The 22,307-nt window shown below is 43.7% G+C and overlaps 1 protein-coding gene across 4 annotated transcripts in view; it reads left to right on the top strand.

The window, feature by feature from the left end:
- Positions 1–8,521: 8,521 nt before the first annotated feature.
- The window catches only part of LOC143375522 (uncharacterized), a 464,206-nt gene continuing 450,420 nt past the window's right edge, over positions 8,522–22,307 (top strand). Inside the window, exons 1-4 of one of the 4 annotated variants that reach the window (XM_076824745.1) lie at positions 8,522–8,668; positions 9,019–9,139; positions 14,340–19,198; positions 19,229–21,630. In XM_076824745.1, coding sequence (XP_076680860.1) covers positions 9,065–9,139; positions 14,340–19,198; positions 19,229–19,364 — 5,070 coding nt within the window. In that variant the 5' untranslated portion in view covers positions 8,522–8,668; positions 9,019–9,064 and the 3' untranslated portion in view covers positions 19,365–21,630. Of the gene's footprint in view, positions 8,669–8,702; positions 8,824–9,018; positions 9,140–14,339; positions 21,789–22,307 lie in introns of those variants that run through there. The other 3 variants (XR_013086925.1, XM_076824726.1, XM_076824735.1) reach the window with 3 other exon arrangements.

Raw genomic sequence — 22,307 nt, 5'->3', positions numbered from 1 at the left:
CATCGTGTTTCTATCGTCGTTTCTCCGCTTTATCCGTCGATCTCCCCACGATTTCAAACTTTCCTCACCAAATCACTCTCCCTCTTTAAAGTTCCTCATAGATATCCCATTCTTTCCTTCTCAATTATTTTCTGCATGAATATTCCGAATTATATTAAGATCCACTTTCACTTAATGCGAACTTTAATTCCTTCAATGCAGTATATAGCCAGGTATCTCTGACATATAATTTAGTTTTCTTACTTTCGTGGCTTCGCGGGGTTCGTATGAACCGCCGCTAGTGATGAAAACGAGAGAAAATTCCTAGCTAGATTATTCGATATGTTCTTCACTAAAGAATATATTACCCTGAGAAGATAAAGAGACGAATTTCCAACGCAATGTATGTTACCATCAGCTGCAAGCAGATAAACCTACCTATTCGGCGGTCGACAATGCAGGAATCTATACAACCAATCTGCCTTAATTGTGAAAAATATTTTGGAAAATAAAGTACAGCTAATTAAATGTGTGTTTTCACTCATTTTATTTCAATGCATGTCCTTGGAAACTAGACGTAGTACTATAAATATCGACTCAGACATCAAAGTCGATGGACGTTAAATACTTTAGCGCAGTCGTCCCGCAGAGAACAGTAAATTCATAATCTATCTGCAACTTAACCATCGCTTACTAATTAAGTACTCTGGAATTATGATAAGACCATCTAGCACGCGGTGCATACTGGGTGACGTATATTTCTGAAATATATCGCGACTAACCGCTTCTAATTTCGTAGTAAACTTCCATATTTTGATAGAACGTAGCACAGAATAACAACGATACGCCCCTAATTTGCAAGCGCTTAATCTCCTCAGGTTTCCAAGAGCACTTGGAGACTAGGAGTGCAGCAAGCATTGCAAATGTTACATTCACCGTTCCTTCACAGTATCTGCTTTTCAACTTTTCGACGGACTCTACCAGAAGGTAAGTGCGTTAAGGGTGGCTGAATTTAAAACATGGATATTTCACTTGAAGGAACGTACAAATAGCGACGCAGTCGAAAAGTATTGCGAGACATGGAAAGTATGTTATCGGACCTCTCACGTCACTGTCGGTGTAGTTGTTATCCATCAAAGCATTATCTGACCTGCGATAAACTAAAGCCTCCCTAGCAATGGTTTGCATTACGAATTGCTTGCTCGGCATTGAAAACCAAAGTGTCCGAATTCAACGGTTTCATAAAACGCGGTACAGGCGAAGGTAGAATAAATATTCCCAAGAGAGTGGCAACCGCGTAAATAGTGAAAACGTGCTCAACATTGATTTATGCATAGGCTGGATGTATTTCATTGCAACGCGTTCCGCTCCACCATTTTGGATCGGCCCGCCCGCGTTCGTGACTTTCAAGTTCTCTTTGAGTGCCCTATGGAGGCATAAAAATTGTATGCCTCAGTTGAATTTATGTGTCGTGTTAAACTGAACATTTTGCTGAAAATACTAAATTTACAGTTGTATACTGATGAAATACACTGTAGAACGGGGAATCGAGGTCGCCCCAAATGGGAACACTGTAAACGTGAATAACGAGGGACGGGCTTTAGTTGTCATCGTCTGCGAAGGTATTCAATATTTATTCACTACCTGTGGACTTCTTCAGTATTGGGAGACATATGTGTCTCCTTACTGCGTACCTATGTGTCCCATTCACTATGTAGGTACAGGTACCTATGTATCTTCAACGGCAAGAATTCCCGGCTCCCTCGTGGAATCAATACGATACCTATTCTGAAGCTGATTGAAATTGGCTAATCGCTTTAATGGCATCACTACGTGATTCAGATTATGAGGATTTGATTATTGATTTGCCCGAATCGATTCCAACAGAATTGTTAATGTGCCATTCTCGACCTCTCAGATGGAGTTCCAAACCGATAAGGAAAACGATTTTCTGATCAGTTGGTCTAGATTGACTTTTTTAATCCTGGCAATGCTGAGAGTTCCGACAATCGCAGTGGCGGCGGTGTCTGGTTCTGAATAGACCCATGGGTCGCTCAGGTTAAAAGCGATGACTCTACGTCCAGTTTGCGTTCATTTTCGAGGTCTGAGGCAGGGATCGGCGGGCTTAAGCTACGCTGGATGGAGGGGGAAACACCTACAGGAGTGGTGGTAATGTGTGCGTGACTGACGCAGGCGCAGTTCATGCACACATTACCACCGCTCCTGTAGGTGTTTCCCCCTCCATCCAGCGTAGCTTAAGCCCGCCGATCCCTGGTCTGAGGTGGCAGTCACAGGTAGTGGCAGTCAGTGCTGGCAAAACCGAAGAATATTCCAAGTAATTTCAAACATCAATATCCAGACATATCACCTCGAAGTATCCAGAAAGCGTAATTATGGAACGGAATAATTTTCAATTATCTACGTGGCGGTAATTGAGATGCACAATATGTGCAAGACAGAAAAGTAGGGTTATGCGCGAAGTGCGAATGTTTAGCGTCTTGTTTCGTATATAATAATTTAACACATGTTTTCTTATAAATGTTAATGTCCGCAGGAGCATGCATGATCGCCTAGGGTGTCTACTGTGTGGACATGAAGCTGAAGTAAGTATCGCATGTATCCTGTTTATTCATACGTTACATTTAATTTTATACTAATATTATATTTGTTTTCAGCGCTAACACAACTGGGAATGTGATGATTCTATACAGAAAAGAAGTCGAAAATATTGAATAAAATTTTCTAATATCGCCCCTGATAGGTACCACTGGTTACACGACGTACAGTATATGGATTTGTAAATGTAAATATTGAAAGTTCCTCTTCGGATTTACATGCGCTATTTATATTATTTTGTAACAATTGTAATTACCAATCCTGTATATTATTAAAGAAAGAATAAATACTTTTTGAAATGAGTAGAATTAATTATTTACTAAACTGCAGAATCTGCTGGCGCTAGCTGGTTATGTAAGGGTAGGAATACACGCGTAGGAAATTGTTTGGCAATTGTGGCCTTCAGATGGCGCTGTTGGATGTGTCAGACGGACAGCAGAACTGCTGCGGATCTGCTGCCAATCTGCTGGCAGGTTGCTATCAGAGTGCTTTTCTAAGGACATGTATTCCTTAAAGGTACAATTTCATGCGCCAGTCTAAAGATTATTGGTTGCGACAAAGCTTTTCCTTCGTATCTTCTACGCGAAGAGGTGGAAAAATATTTCCCAAAATTCATAGGGGACTTTTGATTATTTTCCCCAGGTGTGAGTCCCATACGGTGGCCATCCACATGATGCCCTAACCTATTTAATTGGATTGTTAGCGGGCCAGCGTTTACTGCAGGTTTATGACTGCGGACATTTGGCTTCATACGCGCTACAAAGTAATTTCGAAAATATCCGGCCAATAATTTGCAGGACTGCAGTAAAGTTTCAAGACATAATCCTCAATTGCTGCACGCTAATGTCTCTACGTTCCGTAGGCAATAATCCGTGCTGCACTACAATACGTATTATTAAAGTTTACCTTGCCTTCTACAGTCGCAAACACTCCTACCACCTAAAAGGAGCGCAGCAGATCAACAATCTAGCAACGTCTACCACCCTTTGAAGGTACTCCAAGCTTCGCTCGAAAATGACTCGATAAATAGAGAATGGAGTTATCCATTGCGCTCGGGGTACTACCCATAAAGTGGCGTAGGATCGAACCCGACGCGCCGACAGCATCGATTTCATCGTATTTCTGCATCGAAGAGCGGCAGGCAGTCCCTTACCTTCCGCTCGACGCAATTGGATATCGCGTGCACTCTCAGGGATGGGGTTATTAATCCTCTCGGACAAGGAGAGGGGCCGATTTTACGTATGTCGATTGTCGATTCATTTGCCGCGACATTGGAATCTGCGGACGTCATGCTGGAGACAGGTTTCACCGTCTCATAACACGCAAATCCATCTTAATGGTATAGGTACCCTTCTGGAAGGATATCGCTTTACCCGTGACATAACCACCTTACCGGTGTCGTTATTATCCTCCATCCATCTTATGCCCTTCTCTCCGTCTCCCTTTTCCTCTCCACGCCCCTCCACTCATGTGCTCTTTACATTAATCTGACGCCCAAGGGATCACTGGTGTATTATGGATCGAAGGTGGTGCCTTGGTAATAAGGCGTCACGCTCTTAGCCGTGAACCTTCGGTAATATTGAAGCAGCAGTGGCGTTACATTATTGCGACCTCCGTACACTATCGCAATCGATTACACGGTGTCGGTAAACAAATTTGCTTGTGGACAGACTGAGATGAATCTTGCTAACGGAACTTGAATCGAGATACTTCATTGTCACGTAGCTTGGCTACAATATGTGTATACATATTTTCGTTCCACATTAGTGCCTTGCAGGAACAGCCAGAAGATAATTCGTTGCTGGAATCTTTCGACATGTGCATCTGTGGATGAGAAATAGTAGGAGGCTTGTCGATGGAGAAGTAAATCCCCGGCTGACAACAAGATTAATATTGATGGGAGGATCTATACACTTTCATAAATTGATTATACAGAAGCAGATGCGTTCGACAAGTTCCACGGGGCTGTGTAAATGTCAGCGCCAGCGGGAAGCACCCTTATCACTGTTCGCTATCCGATGAAAGGCAATAGGAGTTAATCCAGCCCCCCCCCCAATCTCTGGTTTGTTATAGTTGCGGGTAATCGTCTTGGGCGTTATCTATATGTTACTTCCAACAATCGGTTCGAGTAGTCATCCACTACTGCCTAACATCCTGCTACGAGGTCTGAGATAATAGGATTTCCACCAAGTACGTACCCCAAGGATTAGATCAAATCCCAGAGTAGTCTCGAAATTGGTGTGTTACCGCGATTCAAGTGTGCGATATTAGCTGGACGAATCGTAACCATAAATAGGTTTCAGCCGCTTGATCCGAACCTCGTGGCACTGACAGCGGAGAGCGTCACATCCTCGTAAGGAGGATGTGCTTTTGCTTGCGCACTTTTCCTACGTTGCTAACCTACTCCTTTGGTACACTGCGATGACTACGCAATTGTTAATGGGACGCGGCACAGTTTTGTCGGGGAGATGAAATGATAACCCAAGAATTAGCACCGGTAAGGCCGTGGATCGCTTTAACGAGTTCCCTCGGATGAAAGAGTGGTCCGTGTTGAAGGATGGATCTATTGTTGAGGAAATAATGGACGCCCGGTGAATAGGAGAAGATGTCGGTTCATAACGGATGCATAGCGCAACACAGTCGGCAAAGAATATTCCAATGACATAATTAAAAGTTGTCGGGGGGATCATGATTGCGCCGTAATTGCGGCACTTTCCTTCGGGGAACAATTTAAAACTGATTTCTCGCTGCGATATCAGAGAGTTAGGCGAAATCGTGTTAAGTGGTTTTAATTACTTAGAAAACTTGGACAGCCCCCGGAAGTTTCCACGTCGCTCAACGGTAGAGTGGATGCGCCCGAGAACGCAGTCGCCATTCCATCCATCCCCTAACCCCGTCCCCTCGCCAGACCCCCGCCCCCTTCATTGGGCTAGGGTTCTTATCTTCAGGACAGCCAATTATTCCTCCTTCTAATCGATCCAAGGATTCCTGCAATGAAAGATGCTTCATTAATGCCTCGGACTCACTTCGTGTAATTTGATCTACGCCATTCCTCTTTCCAATGGGAATTCCAATATCGGGGACCGACTGGTCTTTTTGATTGCAATATTTTCGTCCTTTATGCGCGAGTGGTATGCAAATAAAGAGCTACATTCCTTACACTTGCGAAATTGTATATATATTTACTTGACAAAGTGAGTACGGTATTAATGGAAAATGATCCTGATAAAATAGGGGATAAGCACATCTCTCTCTCCACGCTCATCATTCCTACTATTCTTTTCACTCTCCCTACTTCACCCACATTCAGTAACTACCCCCACGCCAACCTCATTCGGTAATTCCCCTCATGCCACCCTGATTCGGTAATTCCCCCTGTTCTCCACGTTCTTCCCACTTTCTCCGACCCTTTCATTAGTACTCGTTCAAACAAAAATGATCGCGATGTGCTCAAACCCATCACTACTTTCACCAAACAATCCCCCGCTCAGGGTATCAACTAAGAAAATTAGCAGTAAAAGAGTTTTCTTTGTCAGGGCGATTGAAAGGAAGCTTTTCAACTCGATTCCTCCCCTGGCCCTGGGATAGCCAATCTCATATGCGAGAAACAGGAGTATACCGACCATTTTAATTAAAGATGGTCGTTTGCTGGACGTGAAGTCCCTCTGGCGAAGAGTTCGTAACTCGTTGTGAGTCTGCACTGTATAGCTAGGCTTCAGGATCCACCGATGCAAATGGCGATAGACGTCCTCCGCCACGCTTACGTCATGGAAAAAATTCATAGCGTGAAATTATTCATTTCTAATGCGAGCCACTGCTACGACTTGTCGTTCTACGGTGCAGAGAGACAGCCTTTGTGTTTTTCTTTTGCTTGACATCACGCTGTCAGCCAAATTATCATCTCATGAGGGCAGCTGGCAGTTCAACGATGTCTTCTGCATTTATGGGTGGGTAGTCCCATCTTCATTATGTCCCTGCTGAATGCTGTCTACTAAGTTGAAATATACGGGTAATGTCCCGTTCTGCTTACGAAATTAATGAAGCATCTGTTTCATTGGGGGACATTCATCACTCGTATCGCTCCTTCGAAATGTGTAGATGTGCTGCAGTTGATTTCTGATCGTCTCAATGTGAACTTTAAAAGGTGGGATATAATTAATCAAGGATCTCTTGCAAGCAGGTCCTAAATGGATTTTGAAGCACATGACTGTTATTCGCTTCAAACGAAACTGCGTCTAATGCGCGGTCCTGAATGCTTCATGAGGAGAATGGTGTGGCCTAACTGAATCCCAACGCGTCTGCTCGTTTTCGAACCCTTTTCAACACCCACTCCTTTCTCGCCAGTCCGAAATACATAATTCACGAGAATATTTGAATAGTGTTTTACATTGCTTACAACTTGTACTTGCTGGAAACTTCGCCTTCCTGGATTCTCACAGGCACCCATGTATCTGTTAATACTCTTATCACAAATGATTACTCACGCTTGTATCAAATTACGCGTAAGAAGATTAGAGAAATTAGTTACGTCTTCCCCTTGAACGGAAATAATTGAAGAAACACAATTTCCACTCTGTTACAGTGGAATCTATTGATAGAGGTAACTTATTTGCAAATGAGCAGCAAAAGGGCGATGGCAACATTTTTCCAAAATTCGAGAAAATAATGTTTACAGATCTCTAATTCATATAATCGGTAGGTTACACTAGGAATTTTGTTTATATCGTGACAATATCTTAAACTGGAGTGAAATTCCAAGATTGCCTTATTTTAAGTGCAAGAACGTTAACAAAGTGATAACATTCATGAGCACGATGGAAAGTGTGTCGTGAAATCATGCCACGTGTTTACATCAGCCATTTCGTGAGCTGGAGGTGTACGTCGCGCGGTAGGTAATATCACTGTTCCGTCGGTAACTTACCCATTCAACGGTTCCTACATTGTAGCATAACCCCACTTTATTGTGCAATATTGCGCACTGTAGCTACGAATTGCAGCATCTTGTGACGGAGAATGGATTTATTTATAGCAGCCAATAGGATTTCTACAACCTCCGTAGAAGCAATGAAATGTTGTTGGGCCACACCAGTACCCGGTTCAACGTTGCCACGTGCAACGGTATTGCTTGAATAGTGTCTCCTAGCGTGCATATGTATAGTTATAATAACGAAAAAAAAAAATACGAATTGATTCTACTGTATACATTTTTCACAACTATCGAAATAGATTCCTTGAATTACTTATTATCGTCAATGATAAATCTGTTGACGCGTTTAACTACAACCTCTGTTTGCTGCTAAAAGGAAGGGGGCATGCCGCACGGTCTGAAGTTAGCGCATAGCAACAGCGCATAGGAACAGCGCATGGTCAGTAGCTACATTGGCACGTGATGTAACGTACTTTCTTTGTCTAATGAACGTTAAAATTAGCAAGGATAAGCAATGTGTCCAAGGTCACATAAAATATCTTATCTCCCATTCAATAAAACCAAATATACATTTACAACAACCACCGCGTAAAGGTAATACATATTACATAATTATTTATTTACGGAACAGCTGTGGCAAAGTTCCAAATTCACTCTCTGCATAATTGAGCAGCTCATAATAATTACCCAATATACATTTCAGAAACCGTTCAAGTACGAATAACAGATCTCAGACATTGCACTAACAAATTTCCCATTGCAAACAATTTATTACCCAAATGAGGCAGGGCACCTCAAAAATGTTAACTACCGGTCGCCGATCTAGGGATTAATAATTTCTACTTTATAGTCGAATTTGTTATGCAATATATCAAATCTCTCATGTTTGTTGAAATATATACGCTTATTAGGACGTACGTAACAAAGTTGCACAAATAGATAATTGAAATTAAATTATCATATTTAAATCTCCCGCGTTGAGAGGTGCTGTCTGTCAAGGTCACAGTCGGCCGGCATGGAACCTTCGAGAACCGCCTGAACATAGTCAAAGATCGAAGCTTCGCGGCAATACGAGTGTACGCCATTTTGATTTCTCAGAGCGCAGTGGAGTGGGCTGCAAGATTGAGTGGTGGGTCATACAGCGTAGTACGTATTTGTGAAATCTGTTTTATGCTAAAGTCGCGCTCTGCATTTGTCTGAACAAAGCATAAATTGCTCGCTGTTACGGAGAATTCGGGAGGATACTTATTCTACACTAACCTACTTCCCTGTTGTTTTCTACCTCTTGATTTGAGTAGAAGGTAGTTGATACTCTATGCATCATACATTTTTGCACAGGATTACATATAATTGGATCTAGAACGTGTTATTTTTTATGCAATCTTATTTCATGAATCAATGAAAGTAATTTAAGTGCAGACTAAGTATTCCTCCAAGAAAATTTTTCAAATCTGAAAAATTCATTATTCTGTGATGAATGAGTTTTCTTCGAACAGATATAATTGAGCTAACTAATCAAGAACATTATTTCTCAAGGAGAACATGGCTCGTGTTGTCGTATATGAACGTGCAGTTGACGCCGTCCTCACCGATGTGACGTTCTACGAGAAATTGAACGTGAGTACCTTTTAATGTATAACGGGTGCAAAATAAGGCTATTCCAATGAACAATAGCTTCGGTTCGTGTATGTTTTTTTATATTACGTGGCAATATTGTTCGCATGTTACATTTTATTTGCTTTGATAATAAAATGCAGCAAATTTTCTGACCAACTTGCTAGAAAATAGGGAAACATCACTATGGATTTTTTGGTTTACTACATTTGCATAAAGTACATTAAATTTTGCATAACATACAATCACTGTTCAAAATTTACTGTAGTATGGATTCCTGGAGCTAAAACAATTTAAAGCGCTGCTGTATACGTTCAACAAATTTGATACTTTTAGTAGCTATAATGTTTCACTATACGAACTCTATTATTAGAATATGATACTTAATTTTATATTTTCATTACATAAACTCATGTTTTTGCTGGCGTCGTCACTAAATTTTATTTTTATTATTTTTTGAGGGCTATTGGAGTACAGAGATAAATCTAGAGCAACGAATTGTGGAACTTCGTAATATATATTACAACGTGTGGCACAGAATTAGAATTTGGATGTATTTCTGTTATTATTGTCTGGTGTATGCACAATTCAACCACATTTAGTGTGACATACTTTATTTAATTTGCTGCACCGATATAACAGTTACATGCTACGGTGGTAACGGTTCATCCTTGCCGTTCCAAGTTTCTCAGTTGATAAAGTCACGTAAGCCACGCCCAAGGGCAGAGGTTTGTGGTGACGGTTCAATGGGAAAATATTAACACATGTGTGAACTGCAACTCTTTTGTATACTGACACACTGTGTCCCATGATTCGTTTCAGCTGACCACACATTCATGTTGGAGAAGACTCATTCTTAGGTGTCTTCTAACCATATGGCCTAGGTGAGGAACACCTTCCTCTGGTTAGAAGACACCTGAGAAGGTGCACCCTCTCCAGGGCTGCATTGCCAGAAGTAGCCAGAAAATGGCCGCGTAGGGAGCTCAGTGGCGTAGTAGGGGGTAGTAGAGGGGGACTTCTCGAATGGTGTGCACAAGTTGTATTATAGTCTGATTTTCAAGAGTTGAGACCTGAGGCGGGTCTCTCGGACGGAGCGTGGTTAAGGAGGAACCAATGGTACGCTACGGATTGCGTGCGGCGTAGTGTCTCGAAAATCAGACTATAGTGTATATCAGGGTTGCCCAACTGGTGGCTCGCGAGCCACCGGGGGCACCTGCGCCTTACTGCCACGCTGAACGGCCCCCTTCCATACCGACCAGACTCTGACGATCGCAGTGGATTCCTCCTTCTTTCCTTCTCTTTTTGACTGCGATCGTCAGACTCTGGGAGGTATGGAGGGGGGCCGTTCAGCGTAGCAGCAACGCGGAGGTGCCCCCGGTGGCTCGCGAGCCACCAGTTGTACAACCCTGGTCTATATATACATACATACATATATATACATATATATACATATATATATATATATATATATATATATATATATATATATATATATATATATAGACTACGCGGCCATTTTTACAGTATATATATATAGCTCTCCGTTGACGACACCGTCTCCCTACAGTAGGCAGTTATCCCAGGAATGCCGCTGCAGGGTGGGTATGTGGTCGCTCGGACCGAGTCATCGGGACGCTGAGCACATCGGATTCGTTGAGCGTGCTAGCTAAGCATGCTCAACAGACACGCCCGCGGGCAACAAACTCCCACTTCTCTGTAAACGGGTTCGTGGTAGGGTACCGTGTTAATCTAGAGATTCTGCATCCGTTACAACTCTGTATTACAAACACACACAAACGCTCCACTCTCAATATTCCAGTTGCTTCCCACTCCGTTATCGAACTCAATCGGCCTCGGACGGTCAGGAGTGCCCATGTCCACTAAGAGGACAGTTGAGCACCCCAGTTCTGGGGCGCTCACTATCTCCCTCTTTCAAATTCACTCCCTGTACAGTGGCCAGCAATGAATCGTGTTGGCTGAAGTTATTGCACAGCGATCGCTTGCTATAAGGCGCCTTTTGCACCGTGCATTTATGTCCGGAAGCAGCCACACCACGTATAGTTCTTTTTCCCAGCCATCCAGTTCTTATTCTCATGGTCGCCGCATACCAACAGGGATAGTATCGCTATGTGGTAAAACTGGCGACTCTGCCATGCTACACTTGGGTAGTATTGTATCATTTAAATATCCAGTTGCTCTTTAATCCCTTCTCTGGTCGAATCACGCCCTACCATGGTTGATTTTGTTTCTATGTGTCTGATGTGGTAAAAGCAGCGGTATCAGGCATTCACTACTTGTTCTGTCCCTTGTTTGCAATAATCGACACCTGCGTTGGTATACCCAAGGTCAGTAAGGTCCTTATCTTTAGGCTATGTTTTCTCAGCGTTGTTCACGATAAATGTTTAGGTAAAATGAGCGAAGGGTGTTAGTTTTCTTGGTATTATTTAGTTTGTTCGAATAATTAATGATATTGTTCTGGTATATTTCTATTCTCCATGTTGCGTTACATTATATTTATCACTTTCTTGCAGCGTTACCAAGAAATATCTTACGGTGTGAGGCGGTATATGTGTGTGCCGGGGGTAGTGGAGGGGGAATACGCCATGCGCGCGATGACGCCGTGACGTCAAACCAATCACCGCGAAAATGAGAGACGACCTAACCCAGACCAGCGTCGCCAAGAATGGGTTATCTGGTTGGCCGTGGCCTCACTTGGCTTGGCTAGCTTGCCTTGGCACTAGCGCCGGTTCGTTTCCCATTGTCTCTCATCTTGGCGTTGATTGGTTTGATGTCACGGCGTCATCACGCGCATGCGTGGCGTGTTCCCCCCTCCACTGCCCCTGGCACGCACACATATACCACCCCACACGGTAAGATATTACCCGGTAACGCTGCTTTCTTGTCTAATTCATTCGATATATCTTGTCCATACTCATAATCTGTCAAAGATACCAGTGCGATATTGTTATTCGTGTTTAAATCGGCGAAACCTCTAAATATAGCTCTTATTGGCTAGCATAGACGATATTTATACTGTAAGAAAAAAGAATATTAATCGATGGGATGGCATGACCGAGATTCATCCGGATATCTTCCATGCTGAGCAGCCGCTTAACCTATCCACGTCGGCCATTCGCTATCCCACCCTAAGCTAACCTCAAAACTTACCTGGTCCTGCAAGCTAACCCCAACAGCTGTCATTAATAACTCAATATTATCGAACATTTCACGTCCTGTTTTGAGAACATTTTCACCTCTTTTAGAGATAGTGTGATAAGTTAGAAACGCACCTTGGAGTGGGAGAACGATGCCTCAGTCTTTTCTTCCATCATGCGCCCTCCGACGCTTGACTTCTCCTTCAGTACTTTTACAACATACAGCGTGGTCTCGAAAAATCCGCGTTTTTCTTTTTTAGTGGCTGCGGCGAGTGAAAGGTGCCAGAGAGACCTATTGCGTGTTTTTCTAATAGACGACGCCGCGGCAGTGCCGGCCGTAATTTATGGCTTGTCGTTATCGCGCGCCTTCACTCATTCTCAGTCCCTCTTACATATTCGCTGCGGTAGAGAGTAAAGGCAACCCGGCTATATACCGTTCCATATAAGCGTAGACCTATGCCCCCACCGTTTTGAAACCGATCTGCAGCAGCTTTCTCTGCCGGTTTCCTACCAATCAACAACCTCCTCAGAGTCATCGTTGCGCGGAACGAGTCTACTCTTAAGTAGAATTCAGTATAGACTACCCATCTTAAAAAGAGCTCGCTCCACGTCCCGAGGTGCGGATTCTTTTCATGACAGCACTACTATCCCAGTTCGAATCCTGGTACCTTCCTCTTTTTTGTTTTTCAATAAATTTGTGTCGTTTAATATTAATGTCTAAAACGAATTCTGTAAAATATTAGCCTTCTATTTTAAATATTTTCAAGAAATTTAATATTGAAGTTGTAGAAAATTTGTAAAACATGTAGAATACACTGCTAAAATATGTGGGTATTATGTACTCTTATCTTACACAAAAAGAACTTCAGAAAATACGACCTTATTTTAGGGGGATTTTTGAAGGTATTATTTAGAGTACAAATTTGCAAAATAAGAATTTGTTTACAATTTTCAGACTTTTTAAAAATTTATTCTTCCGTTATAACACAGGAAAAGAATGAACTCAATACAATAAATAGTTTTCGAGATATAAATTCATAAGTATAAGCGTAGAATTGGCTAAGATAATATCGTTTTGGGCGGTATCGAGCGGACTCGGTTTTTCTATCCCCCCCCCCCCCCCCCATTCACCTCACTACGCTCAATCGCTGTCTTCGGGGTTCTTTTCTAATTTGTCGAGCTATCCTTTGACTTATACACGTATCATGAAGTCAAACTCTTCCAAACACATAATCGAATGATTTATGAACCCCAAAATACTACAGAAAATAGAATTCTGAAACTAAACCCTAATTTTGATTCTGAGAAAAGGATACCCTTTCATAAAATACTGCAAAATGACCCTTATAATCTCAATAGAGGTGCGGGCTGCTACTTCAGCGTGATGTAGAGCTTCTGTGCCCTGTTTCTAACCTATCAACTGGTCACAACTGTATACTGTGATACATACCGACCCTAAGATGACACCAAATCCAATGGCCCAGTACATAGCTCAGATTCTGAGACGTTTTAGGCGTCATTCATTCTGAATTACACCAAAAGTCGGATCGCGTGGATACTGGCTTGAATTGATAATTTGATACAGATTGGGCAAATCAATATTAGTTTGTAGAACAGAAGTGCATAAAGAGCCACATGGAGCCGGAGACCTCTTTGCGATTCTGGGCGCCTGGTCAGAGCCGAATGCGGCGCTGTTACGTTGCTAACCATAACATGGGCAGAGGGAACTGCAGTAGTGTGCATGGTACGGGTCGTATGCGGTGGTTAGCAACGTAACTGCGCCGTGCTCAGCTTTGATTCGGCGCCCAGAATCGCAGAGTTCTCCGGCTACCAATTCGGCTCTTTGTACACCTCTGCTCTATACGCTACCCTATACCGCGAACATCGTCACAAAATGGAGTGTCATTGCTTTTATAGCGTCTCGTCAGTAAGACCCAAACAGCCTTAACTCATAGTTGGATTTAACCCATTACATTCAGCTTGTTTAACAGCTCTGCGGTGCTGAGGAGGATGATGGGATCTTAAATAAGGTTTGTATATTTTTTCAGCGGCCCCAAAATGGAATAAAGATTAAAGAAGAACCATTGGATCCGGACATCGACGGTCCTTCGTCAGCGGATCAACGTAGATCACCACCACTTGAAGATCAACTTTCGAATAATTTGAACAATAAAGAGAATGAAAGCATACCAGTCAAACATCATGCAGATCCAGAAACTACCAGATCGAATCCCGATAGAAAAAAGCGTAAACGCTCGTCGCCGAGAAACACGAGGGGTGAGAATTCGCATCCCCCGAAGAAGCATAGACCGCACGCGCGGATGGGGCTGGGTGCTAAAGACTACCAACGGAAAAGGAGACCACCAGTCTCCGTACACCAATGTGACGTGTGCTGGATAACCTTTCGCACACAACGAACGTTGAGACGTCACCAGGCTTCGCTCATCAAATTTGATAAATGCAGCTGTGACCTATGCGGCTCAGTATATTCTTCGACTTCCTCGTTATTAAAACACAAAGAATTGTGTGCACGTAGTCAGCAATCGAATAAAGGAAGTAGATATTATTGTAACTTCTGCAAACGAGACTTCGGGGGGAAGACATATCTGCAGCAACATCTGTTCCACTTCCACGACGACGTAATACTGCACCCTAAAATCGTCGTTGACAATACACAGCCCAACACGGATATAACCCAAACCACTAAGAGTCCCGTAGCAGACGTTTGTACAACTACGCGTGAACAAACGCCAGAGAAGTTGATGGACAGCCCAAGCAGCACATCCGTGAAGAAAATGAGACAAACTACCCTTACAGAGTTTCTTTCGCTGTTTGGTAAGCAGAACGAGAAAGACCAGAAACAAGGGTGCGTTAGTCCTCAGCGGAGTGGTGTAGCGACTAATCAGGGCCTAACACTTCGTAGTCATAAAAATGCATTATCTTGTGACACGGCAACAACGGCAAAGGCTACCGACAGCTCAGCCACAGCTGCGCCTACTCCCAATCAATCTCCCACCAGCAAACGACCATTCGTTCAAATCCACGTGGATACGAAGCTGATGATGTCGTTGCTAAACACTAAGGTAAAATCTGAAACCGAGGACGTTTGCGCCCCCGCCACGACGCACAACACGTCTTACAATCTTAGGCGGCCGAGAACTGATTCTACACGGTCATCCTTCGAGCATGACCATGGCTCTTCTCATCTCCAGAGGAGGTCAAGGAAAATCACCCAAAGTTATCAGAGAGATATAGTGGCTTGGGAACGACAGATGAGGGCTAAGTTCGGCTGTAAAGAATGCGTAGTTCGTATAGAGAAATGCTGTCTGTCCTCGACAATTGAGAAGACCGCTGATGAGCCTGAAACTATTCCTCTGCAGGTGAGCGCGCTAAAAGCCGAAGGAAACTCTGAAATTGGTCGCAGAAGGAGTGTAAGAACCCTATCCGTAAGGAAGCTAGCAGCGCCTCTGGTTGAAACGAACAATGACTCGAAGAACACTGTAGTGAAGCCTGAAGTAAATCTAAAAATAACGCACGAGTCGAAGGACAGCGACAAAGAAGATGAGCATAAGGCGTTTCAATGCAAAGTCTGCAAGAAGTCCTTTTCTTCAAAGGAGAACATACGTGAGCACATGGAGCTGTTTCACGTCGCGTACATATCGAGCGTGTGCAGCGCGCGTTACACGACCATCAGCAAATTACTCAGCCACTATTTACGTCAGCACGCGGTTTTCAGGCGGATGCAATGCTGCGTGTGCTACGAGAAATTCGAGAAGCGCATGCAAGTGAAGCAACATATGTCCCTCCACTGCATCAAAGTCATACGGACCAAGAACGACAACCTGCCGATCGGTAGCCAAACAGGGTGCAACATGTTCAAGAAGCAACACAAGTGCAGAGGTTGCAGCAAACGGTTTTGGTTGCAGTCGTGCTTGCAGCAGCATCAGAAGGTGTGCCATCGATCGAAGGACAAGAAGAATGTTGCTTCTCCTTCGAAGAAACACGCAGCAGGTACTGCAAAGTCCAGTGCTGCGCATGTTAGCCGCGATTTCGAGGTGCCTGGGCAACAGCCGAGTGACTGTTCGAAGCAGACATGCGAAAATACGAAAATACCAGGTGCAGCGGATAAACAGGACTCTCAAACGAACCTAGATTCAAGGAGTCTTGACAGTTGCTCAGCGTCTACACCTCAACGAAAGACGGCACAGTCACGAAAGGTTGTCAGTCACAGAAGGCTGGTGAATGGAATGGCGTGCGTGAAAGGCTACCAAACCGACCTGACAGGCACGGATAAAGAGAGATTCCCCTGCTCCATCTGCGGCAAACAGTTTCAATCGTTTCAAAACCTGTGCATACACGAGCGCACCTTCTGCAAGCCTAACGACAGCCTGTGCAGCGTCTGTGGTACATCATTCACCACTAAGAGGCTGTTGCAGCAGCACATGCTGGCGACTCACACGCCCACGTGCAAGGATGGCTACAAATTCTTCTGCAAGTTTTGTAACCAAGGCTTCATCAAGAGGACTAATCTTCAGATCCACGAGCGACACTTCCACACCAATCAGAGCTCCATGGACCCCAACTCCTGGTCGCCCAACGAACGTGCCCGCAACGTGAACACAGTTTGCACCGTATGCAATCTGATGTTCGAGTCGTACGAGCGGTTCATTGAGCACAACATGTACTACTACCAGGGCCAGATCTTCACGTGTGCGTTTTGCAGCCAATCGTTTCAGGGCATGTACATGCTCCACCACCACAACAAGCTGACGCATTATCCAGAGGGGACGCGTAACGCGTACACCTACACCTGCGACACCTGCAACGAGGGATTCAATCAGGAGTCCCATTTCCACGCGCACAAGTTGCACGTCCATTTTCACGAGACCTGTCCCGCGCAGGACAGCCTCAGGACCATACAAGATCAAACCTGCCAGGACCACAGCTACGCATTGACGGCCAATAACGTTACATCAGCCGACCCGACCACAGTGCGGGTGCCCATCATGGCGTACACTTGCGAGGTCTGCAGCCTGAGCTTTACCAACCAAAGGGACCTGTCCGCGCACGAAACGGAGTACTCCGACGAAGGAGACTTTCAGTGCAGCAAATGCAACAGAAGGTGCCCGACAGCCTCCGTTCTCGTCAAGCATCACAGCTTGAACCATAGTGGAAATGACATCAGCCACTGTTACAAATGTCGTTCATGCGGCGAGGTACTGACCACAAACACTGCGATGGTGTGCCACGAGAAACACTTCCACACAGCGAGCAACGCTGATCGAAGAAACAGGTACAACGCGCCCGTCCAATTGGACGCGAATCAGGGTACTCGTCGGACTACTATCGATCAGACTGCCAACGCAAGTGGCAATCTCATGTGCCTGACCTGTGGCATGAGATTCGAGAACGAGATGAAGCTCAAGGACCACCTGCTGGAGTACTCCGATATAGGGGATTACCAATGTGAAGTCTGTCATAGGAAGTTCGCGGAGGTGTACCGATTGGAGGTGCACAGAATCAAACACTCGAGATTGAACAACATCTTAAATGAGCACCACTGCCCGATATGCCACGAGGGATTCGCCAGCGCTGCAAACGTTCGAACCCATGTACTACACTTGCACGGTTACGAAACGTTCCCGAGTGTCGCTATCAAGCGAACTTACACCCCACCCATCGCCAAGCAGTTTCCTGCAATGAGTAAACGCGTCAATCAGGAGATCGGCTCACCTAAGGTCAACCAGGCGAATGGAAATGGCGAAAGGGTAAATGCTGATTTTCAGTTATCGAATAGCATAGACAAACTATCAACGAGCGTTCCGTCTGTGCCAACCGATTCTACCAGGCCACCCAATGATTCCGTTTCACCTTCCCCCAATCAAGCGCAAGTACAAGGAGCAAAATGCCCCGAGTGTGGGCTGGTATTCAATAGTCTCACTACTTTAAAGAAACATAGGTCGCGATTTACCAATCGCGGGGAGTACAGCTGTAAGTATTGCGGTCGCAAGTTCGATAGGTACAAGACGCTGAACGCGCATGTGCTTAAACATTCTATGGATGTTCAGCTTTGTTTCTTGAAGTACGAGTGCTCGCATTGCGGCGAGAAGTTTCGAACCGCCATTTCTGTGTATTCGCACGTCGTTCATATTCACGGGAAAGATAAGCTTAAAGGCAAATGCATTATCACGAACAGGTCAGGGATTAGTGATGATATCTTGGAATATTCGACGCTCTGCGTGAGCGGTACTCTCATGAAGCAGGTTTTTACTAACGATGATTTGGAGATCGACCACAGCCCCGCGCGCGGTACCAAAACTGTCGATGCAGTAATCAGTTCATTGAAATCGGTTAGGGTACCATCGATACCGCCAATCGCACTTTCGAATTCGGAAAAAAGTTCAGCGAAGTCGGTGAATAATCCGAGTTCGTTAAGCAACGAACCGACATCAGTAATCGAGCCATTAGATGCGATAATAGAAGCACCGCTTCCGGAGAAGACGGTATCGTTTTCGAATCTAAAAACAAGGGATTCGGAGAACTTAGATGAGAAGTCACTTTATTATACCTGCTCCGTATGTAGCCAAAAGTATCCAACGCTGAAAAAATTCCAGGCACATTTTACGGTGTCGCACGGGAATATGATTCTTGGAACGATAACAGCTCCCCCAAAAGTCCCCAAACCGAACATCGTCAACTGTATGAACTGCACTTCCACATTTTGCAACGAATCGGAGCTGAAAGAACACATGCAAATTTCGCACCCACTCTATCCGCCTACTTATCAAGCTATGACCCAACAGCCTTCCTCGTCCGTCTTAGTCGATTCTGACATCGTAGAGATTATTTGGGAAAAGAATGCTACTATTACTCGTTCAATAGAGAGTCTGACCTCTCAAGACTTGACCTCTCAAGACTTGATCTCCCAAGACTTGACCTCCCAAGACTCAACTTCCCAAGACTCAGTTATTTTAATGATCCAACCGGTAAGTTTCACTCCATCGACTGTGGTCGCCGTAAACGAGGATATTGGCAAGCTGAAAGTTAAATCGTTCGCGAGAATGTTTAATTGAACAGTTGTCAGAAAGCGGCATCCCCGAATGATAGAGCCTGGCCGTACGCTCGAATACATGGAGTGTTAAATATCACTGGAACCTGACCGGTCTGCAGGAATCTTACCCTGTGACAATGCTGCACCCAACGATAGGAATTGTATGATTGTACAGAAAAGAAAACTAAGCACCGTTGAGTCGACGGAAATGCGAGCTGAGTCGTTGATTCTAGGCATCTCCAGGTTGAAGGGAGTATCGATCACCATTTACGTATACATTATCCTCTCGCTATAGTCTCGCGGCTCGGGGATGGTGGCGAGCACTTAACGAGTAGCGGAAACGATTCCGAGGCGTCGATGGTGTGAGTGAGAGAAAACGTGAAGGAGCTGGAGCGGCCAAAGCGAGTCCATAGCGGGAGGTTACTGTAGTAGCTAGAGGAAGTCGTAATTAGTGAAGTCGTAAAATCGGTTGAGCGTTAAATTAAGCATGTTACGAAGCATAGGAGATGATAACGTCCCGAATCCTCAGAACCACTATCATCAGTCGGTGCTGCTGCTCGATGATTTAACTTACAACCTCGTTATAACTCTTGTAGCTATAGCACATAACTGGTCCATCCCGAAAAACTTCTTAAAGTACGTGTTTAAAAAAATGTGTTTTACATAAGAATTGCATAGTATCAAAGAGAACATAAGATGGAACCTGTACATTGTGTAACAGAATTTAAGAACGCAGTGAATTTTCTGTAAGAAACTCTTAAGCTTTTTTTCCTAACCTAAAAATTAAGGAGTTATTAGGAAAAACATTGTTCATGCTCTCCCAACTTACGTCAGTTACAGTAGGTGCTCAAAGTGATGCTCGTTGACTTCCATATATTTGTTATTATTAGGTTTAGGACAAATAAAGCTTAATACTTATAGAATATTCACCATTCTTTTAAATTTCATACTTCAGAAGTTCTTCGGAGTATAATCGTTGAAAATCCAAGTGTATCTGTTGTCGTTCAGATATAGGACTTTCATTTCGACCAGGTCTGCAACTATTTAACCTTTAGTGCACGAAAGTTGAAACGCGTGGCGTACACCGTGTGCGGAAACCCTCCAGTCTCATACGGTCACAGTAATCACTGAACGCCGATGAGCGTTAACCGCATAGACTGGACGTACCGACTGATCATGATTGTCCATCGTATTCAAACAAATAAGCGTGCGAATTGAAGCGTTTTTTATTTGTTTAGATGTACGAACATTATGTCTGAAGTTTGTGCTCCCTGTTTGGATAGTCCTTTGTTGTAATAGTTGCGGTGGATAAATGCATTGGATAATAAAGGTCAATAAAATACTTGCAAGGCTGCCATTATCTGTGTGCAGTCTTCTTATTGGCCGCAATTTCGAATGCATTAATGTGTTATATCGTATAAGTTGCATGAAATATTTTTACGCTGTCGTGAAACTACCTTTTTCTCAGACTTCACGATTGGTGTATTCGGAGTCTATATAGTTGACACTTTTACTCGTTTACGTTGGTATGAATTAACTTCTAGTTAGGTTTAAACTGCGTGGGTGTATTTAATGAGCGAGATCAGTCGCTCGAAGTAATTACAATTATTCAAATACGTAATAAACGGCAAGTGTTTCGAATGTCCTAAGTGTTAATTGCTTGTTCAACATTGTTGCGTAATCAAATATTTGTTGCGCGCCCTTTGTATTTTATCACCGTCATTTTCTATCGAACGAAGAAGGAAAAGGTCCAGCTACGATTGTTGATAAGACACAATTACGTTTTCCTTTTTCTTTTTATTGAAAACCGCCTACCACATTGGATGGCATTCATTTCGAGTATGTAACAGAATTGTGCACACAGTGTGAAGAAAAGGAGAGATGATTTTCTGAGACATGAAGCATCTGTAATATTTGTACGATATCACATTCTGAAACCTTATTTTACATGCGATCCATTGCGTTAAGACACTTTATTTAACAACAATGCATATCATTGTTTAGTACTAATTCGGAGGTGACTCGAATAATTCGATTGCTTTATTATTCGTTTTGAAAAGAATTCGAAATAACGTCAAAAACGTCAGAGTAATTCGTGATTTTACTACTAGCATGTTATGTTATGTAAACGTTAATAGCTTGAGATGATACACCATTCTTGTAACTAGTATAAACTATGGGAAGTCGATACTGCGAAAATATCAGCATTCGGCGATTATCACTCTAACTGTATCTTAAAAAACGTTTAAATACAATTTTGACAAAAATAAATTTTATCTGATCGCTTAGCTGCGTATTTCGACAATTTCCTTGAATCGAGTGAGACCAACTGTTCTCCCAGACACTCGCCAAGATGGTTGCCAGGTGGCTTCCGGTAAGTAGGATCGTATCACAAATTCTTCCGTATTGCGAATCATCTTGGTGACGTTCTAAGAATGTTTTCTAGGTGCAGCAGTACCCATTTGCAACTGCTCATGGCTGCAGAAGAGTTTTATCGCGTTTGTTGGCTAAATATGGGTTTTTACTACCCGTGGATGAGTCTCCACTATTGCAAATGGGGTGATCGTAAATTTTTGTCCACCTCTTTAAAGGCGCACTCCAGATAGAACAGGCACGATTCTCCGTTTTTCTGAGCATCTGTCACGTACCGACCTACTTCTTCCAAAAACTCGATTTCGGAAAGTGCTGAAATTTGCAAATGAGATACGAGCTGAGAATGCCACGGGCTGGTTCGATAGAAGAAAAGGAATCGTAACGGTGCAGTAAAAGTGATCGTATGCTGGATGTTAATGGGTCGAGTGTTGGATGAAATCGAGATTAAATGTGTTTGACGATTTGGGGATCGGGTAATCAGAATGTTGGGTCGACGATGTGCATTGGGGTCCTCGATATTTTCAATCTATTCGGAACGTACAGGTTAGGGACAGGTCTTGGGTTAATGCCAGGTCTATACGTTAAGGCTCGT

This window comes from Andrena cerasifolii, chromosome 1 (genome assembly GCF_050908995.1).
Source record: "Andrena cerasifolii isolate SP2316 chromosome 1, iyAndCera1_principal, whole genome shotgun sequence".
NCBI lineage: Eukaryota > Metazoa > Arthropoda > Insecta > Hymenoptera > Andrenidae > Andrena > Andrena cerasifolii.
The sequence above is the reverse complement of the archived record's forward strand: the minus strand, read 5'-3'. Positions and strand labels throughout refer to the sequence as shown.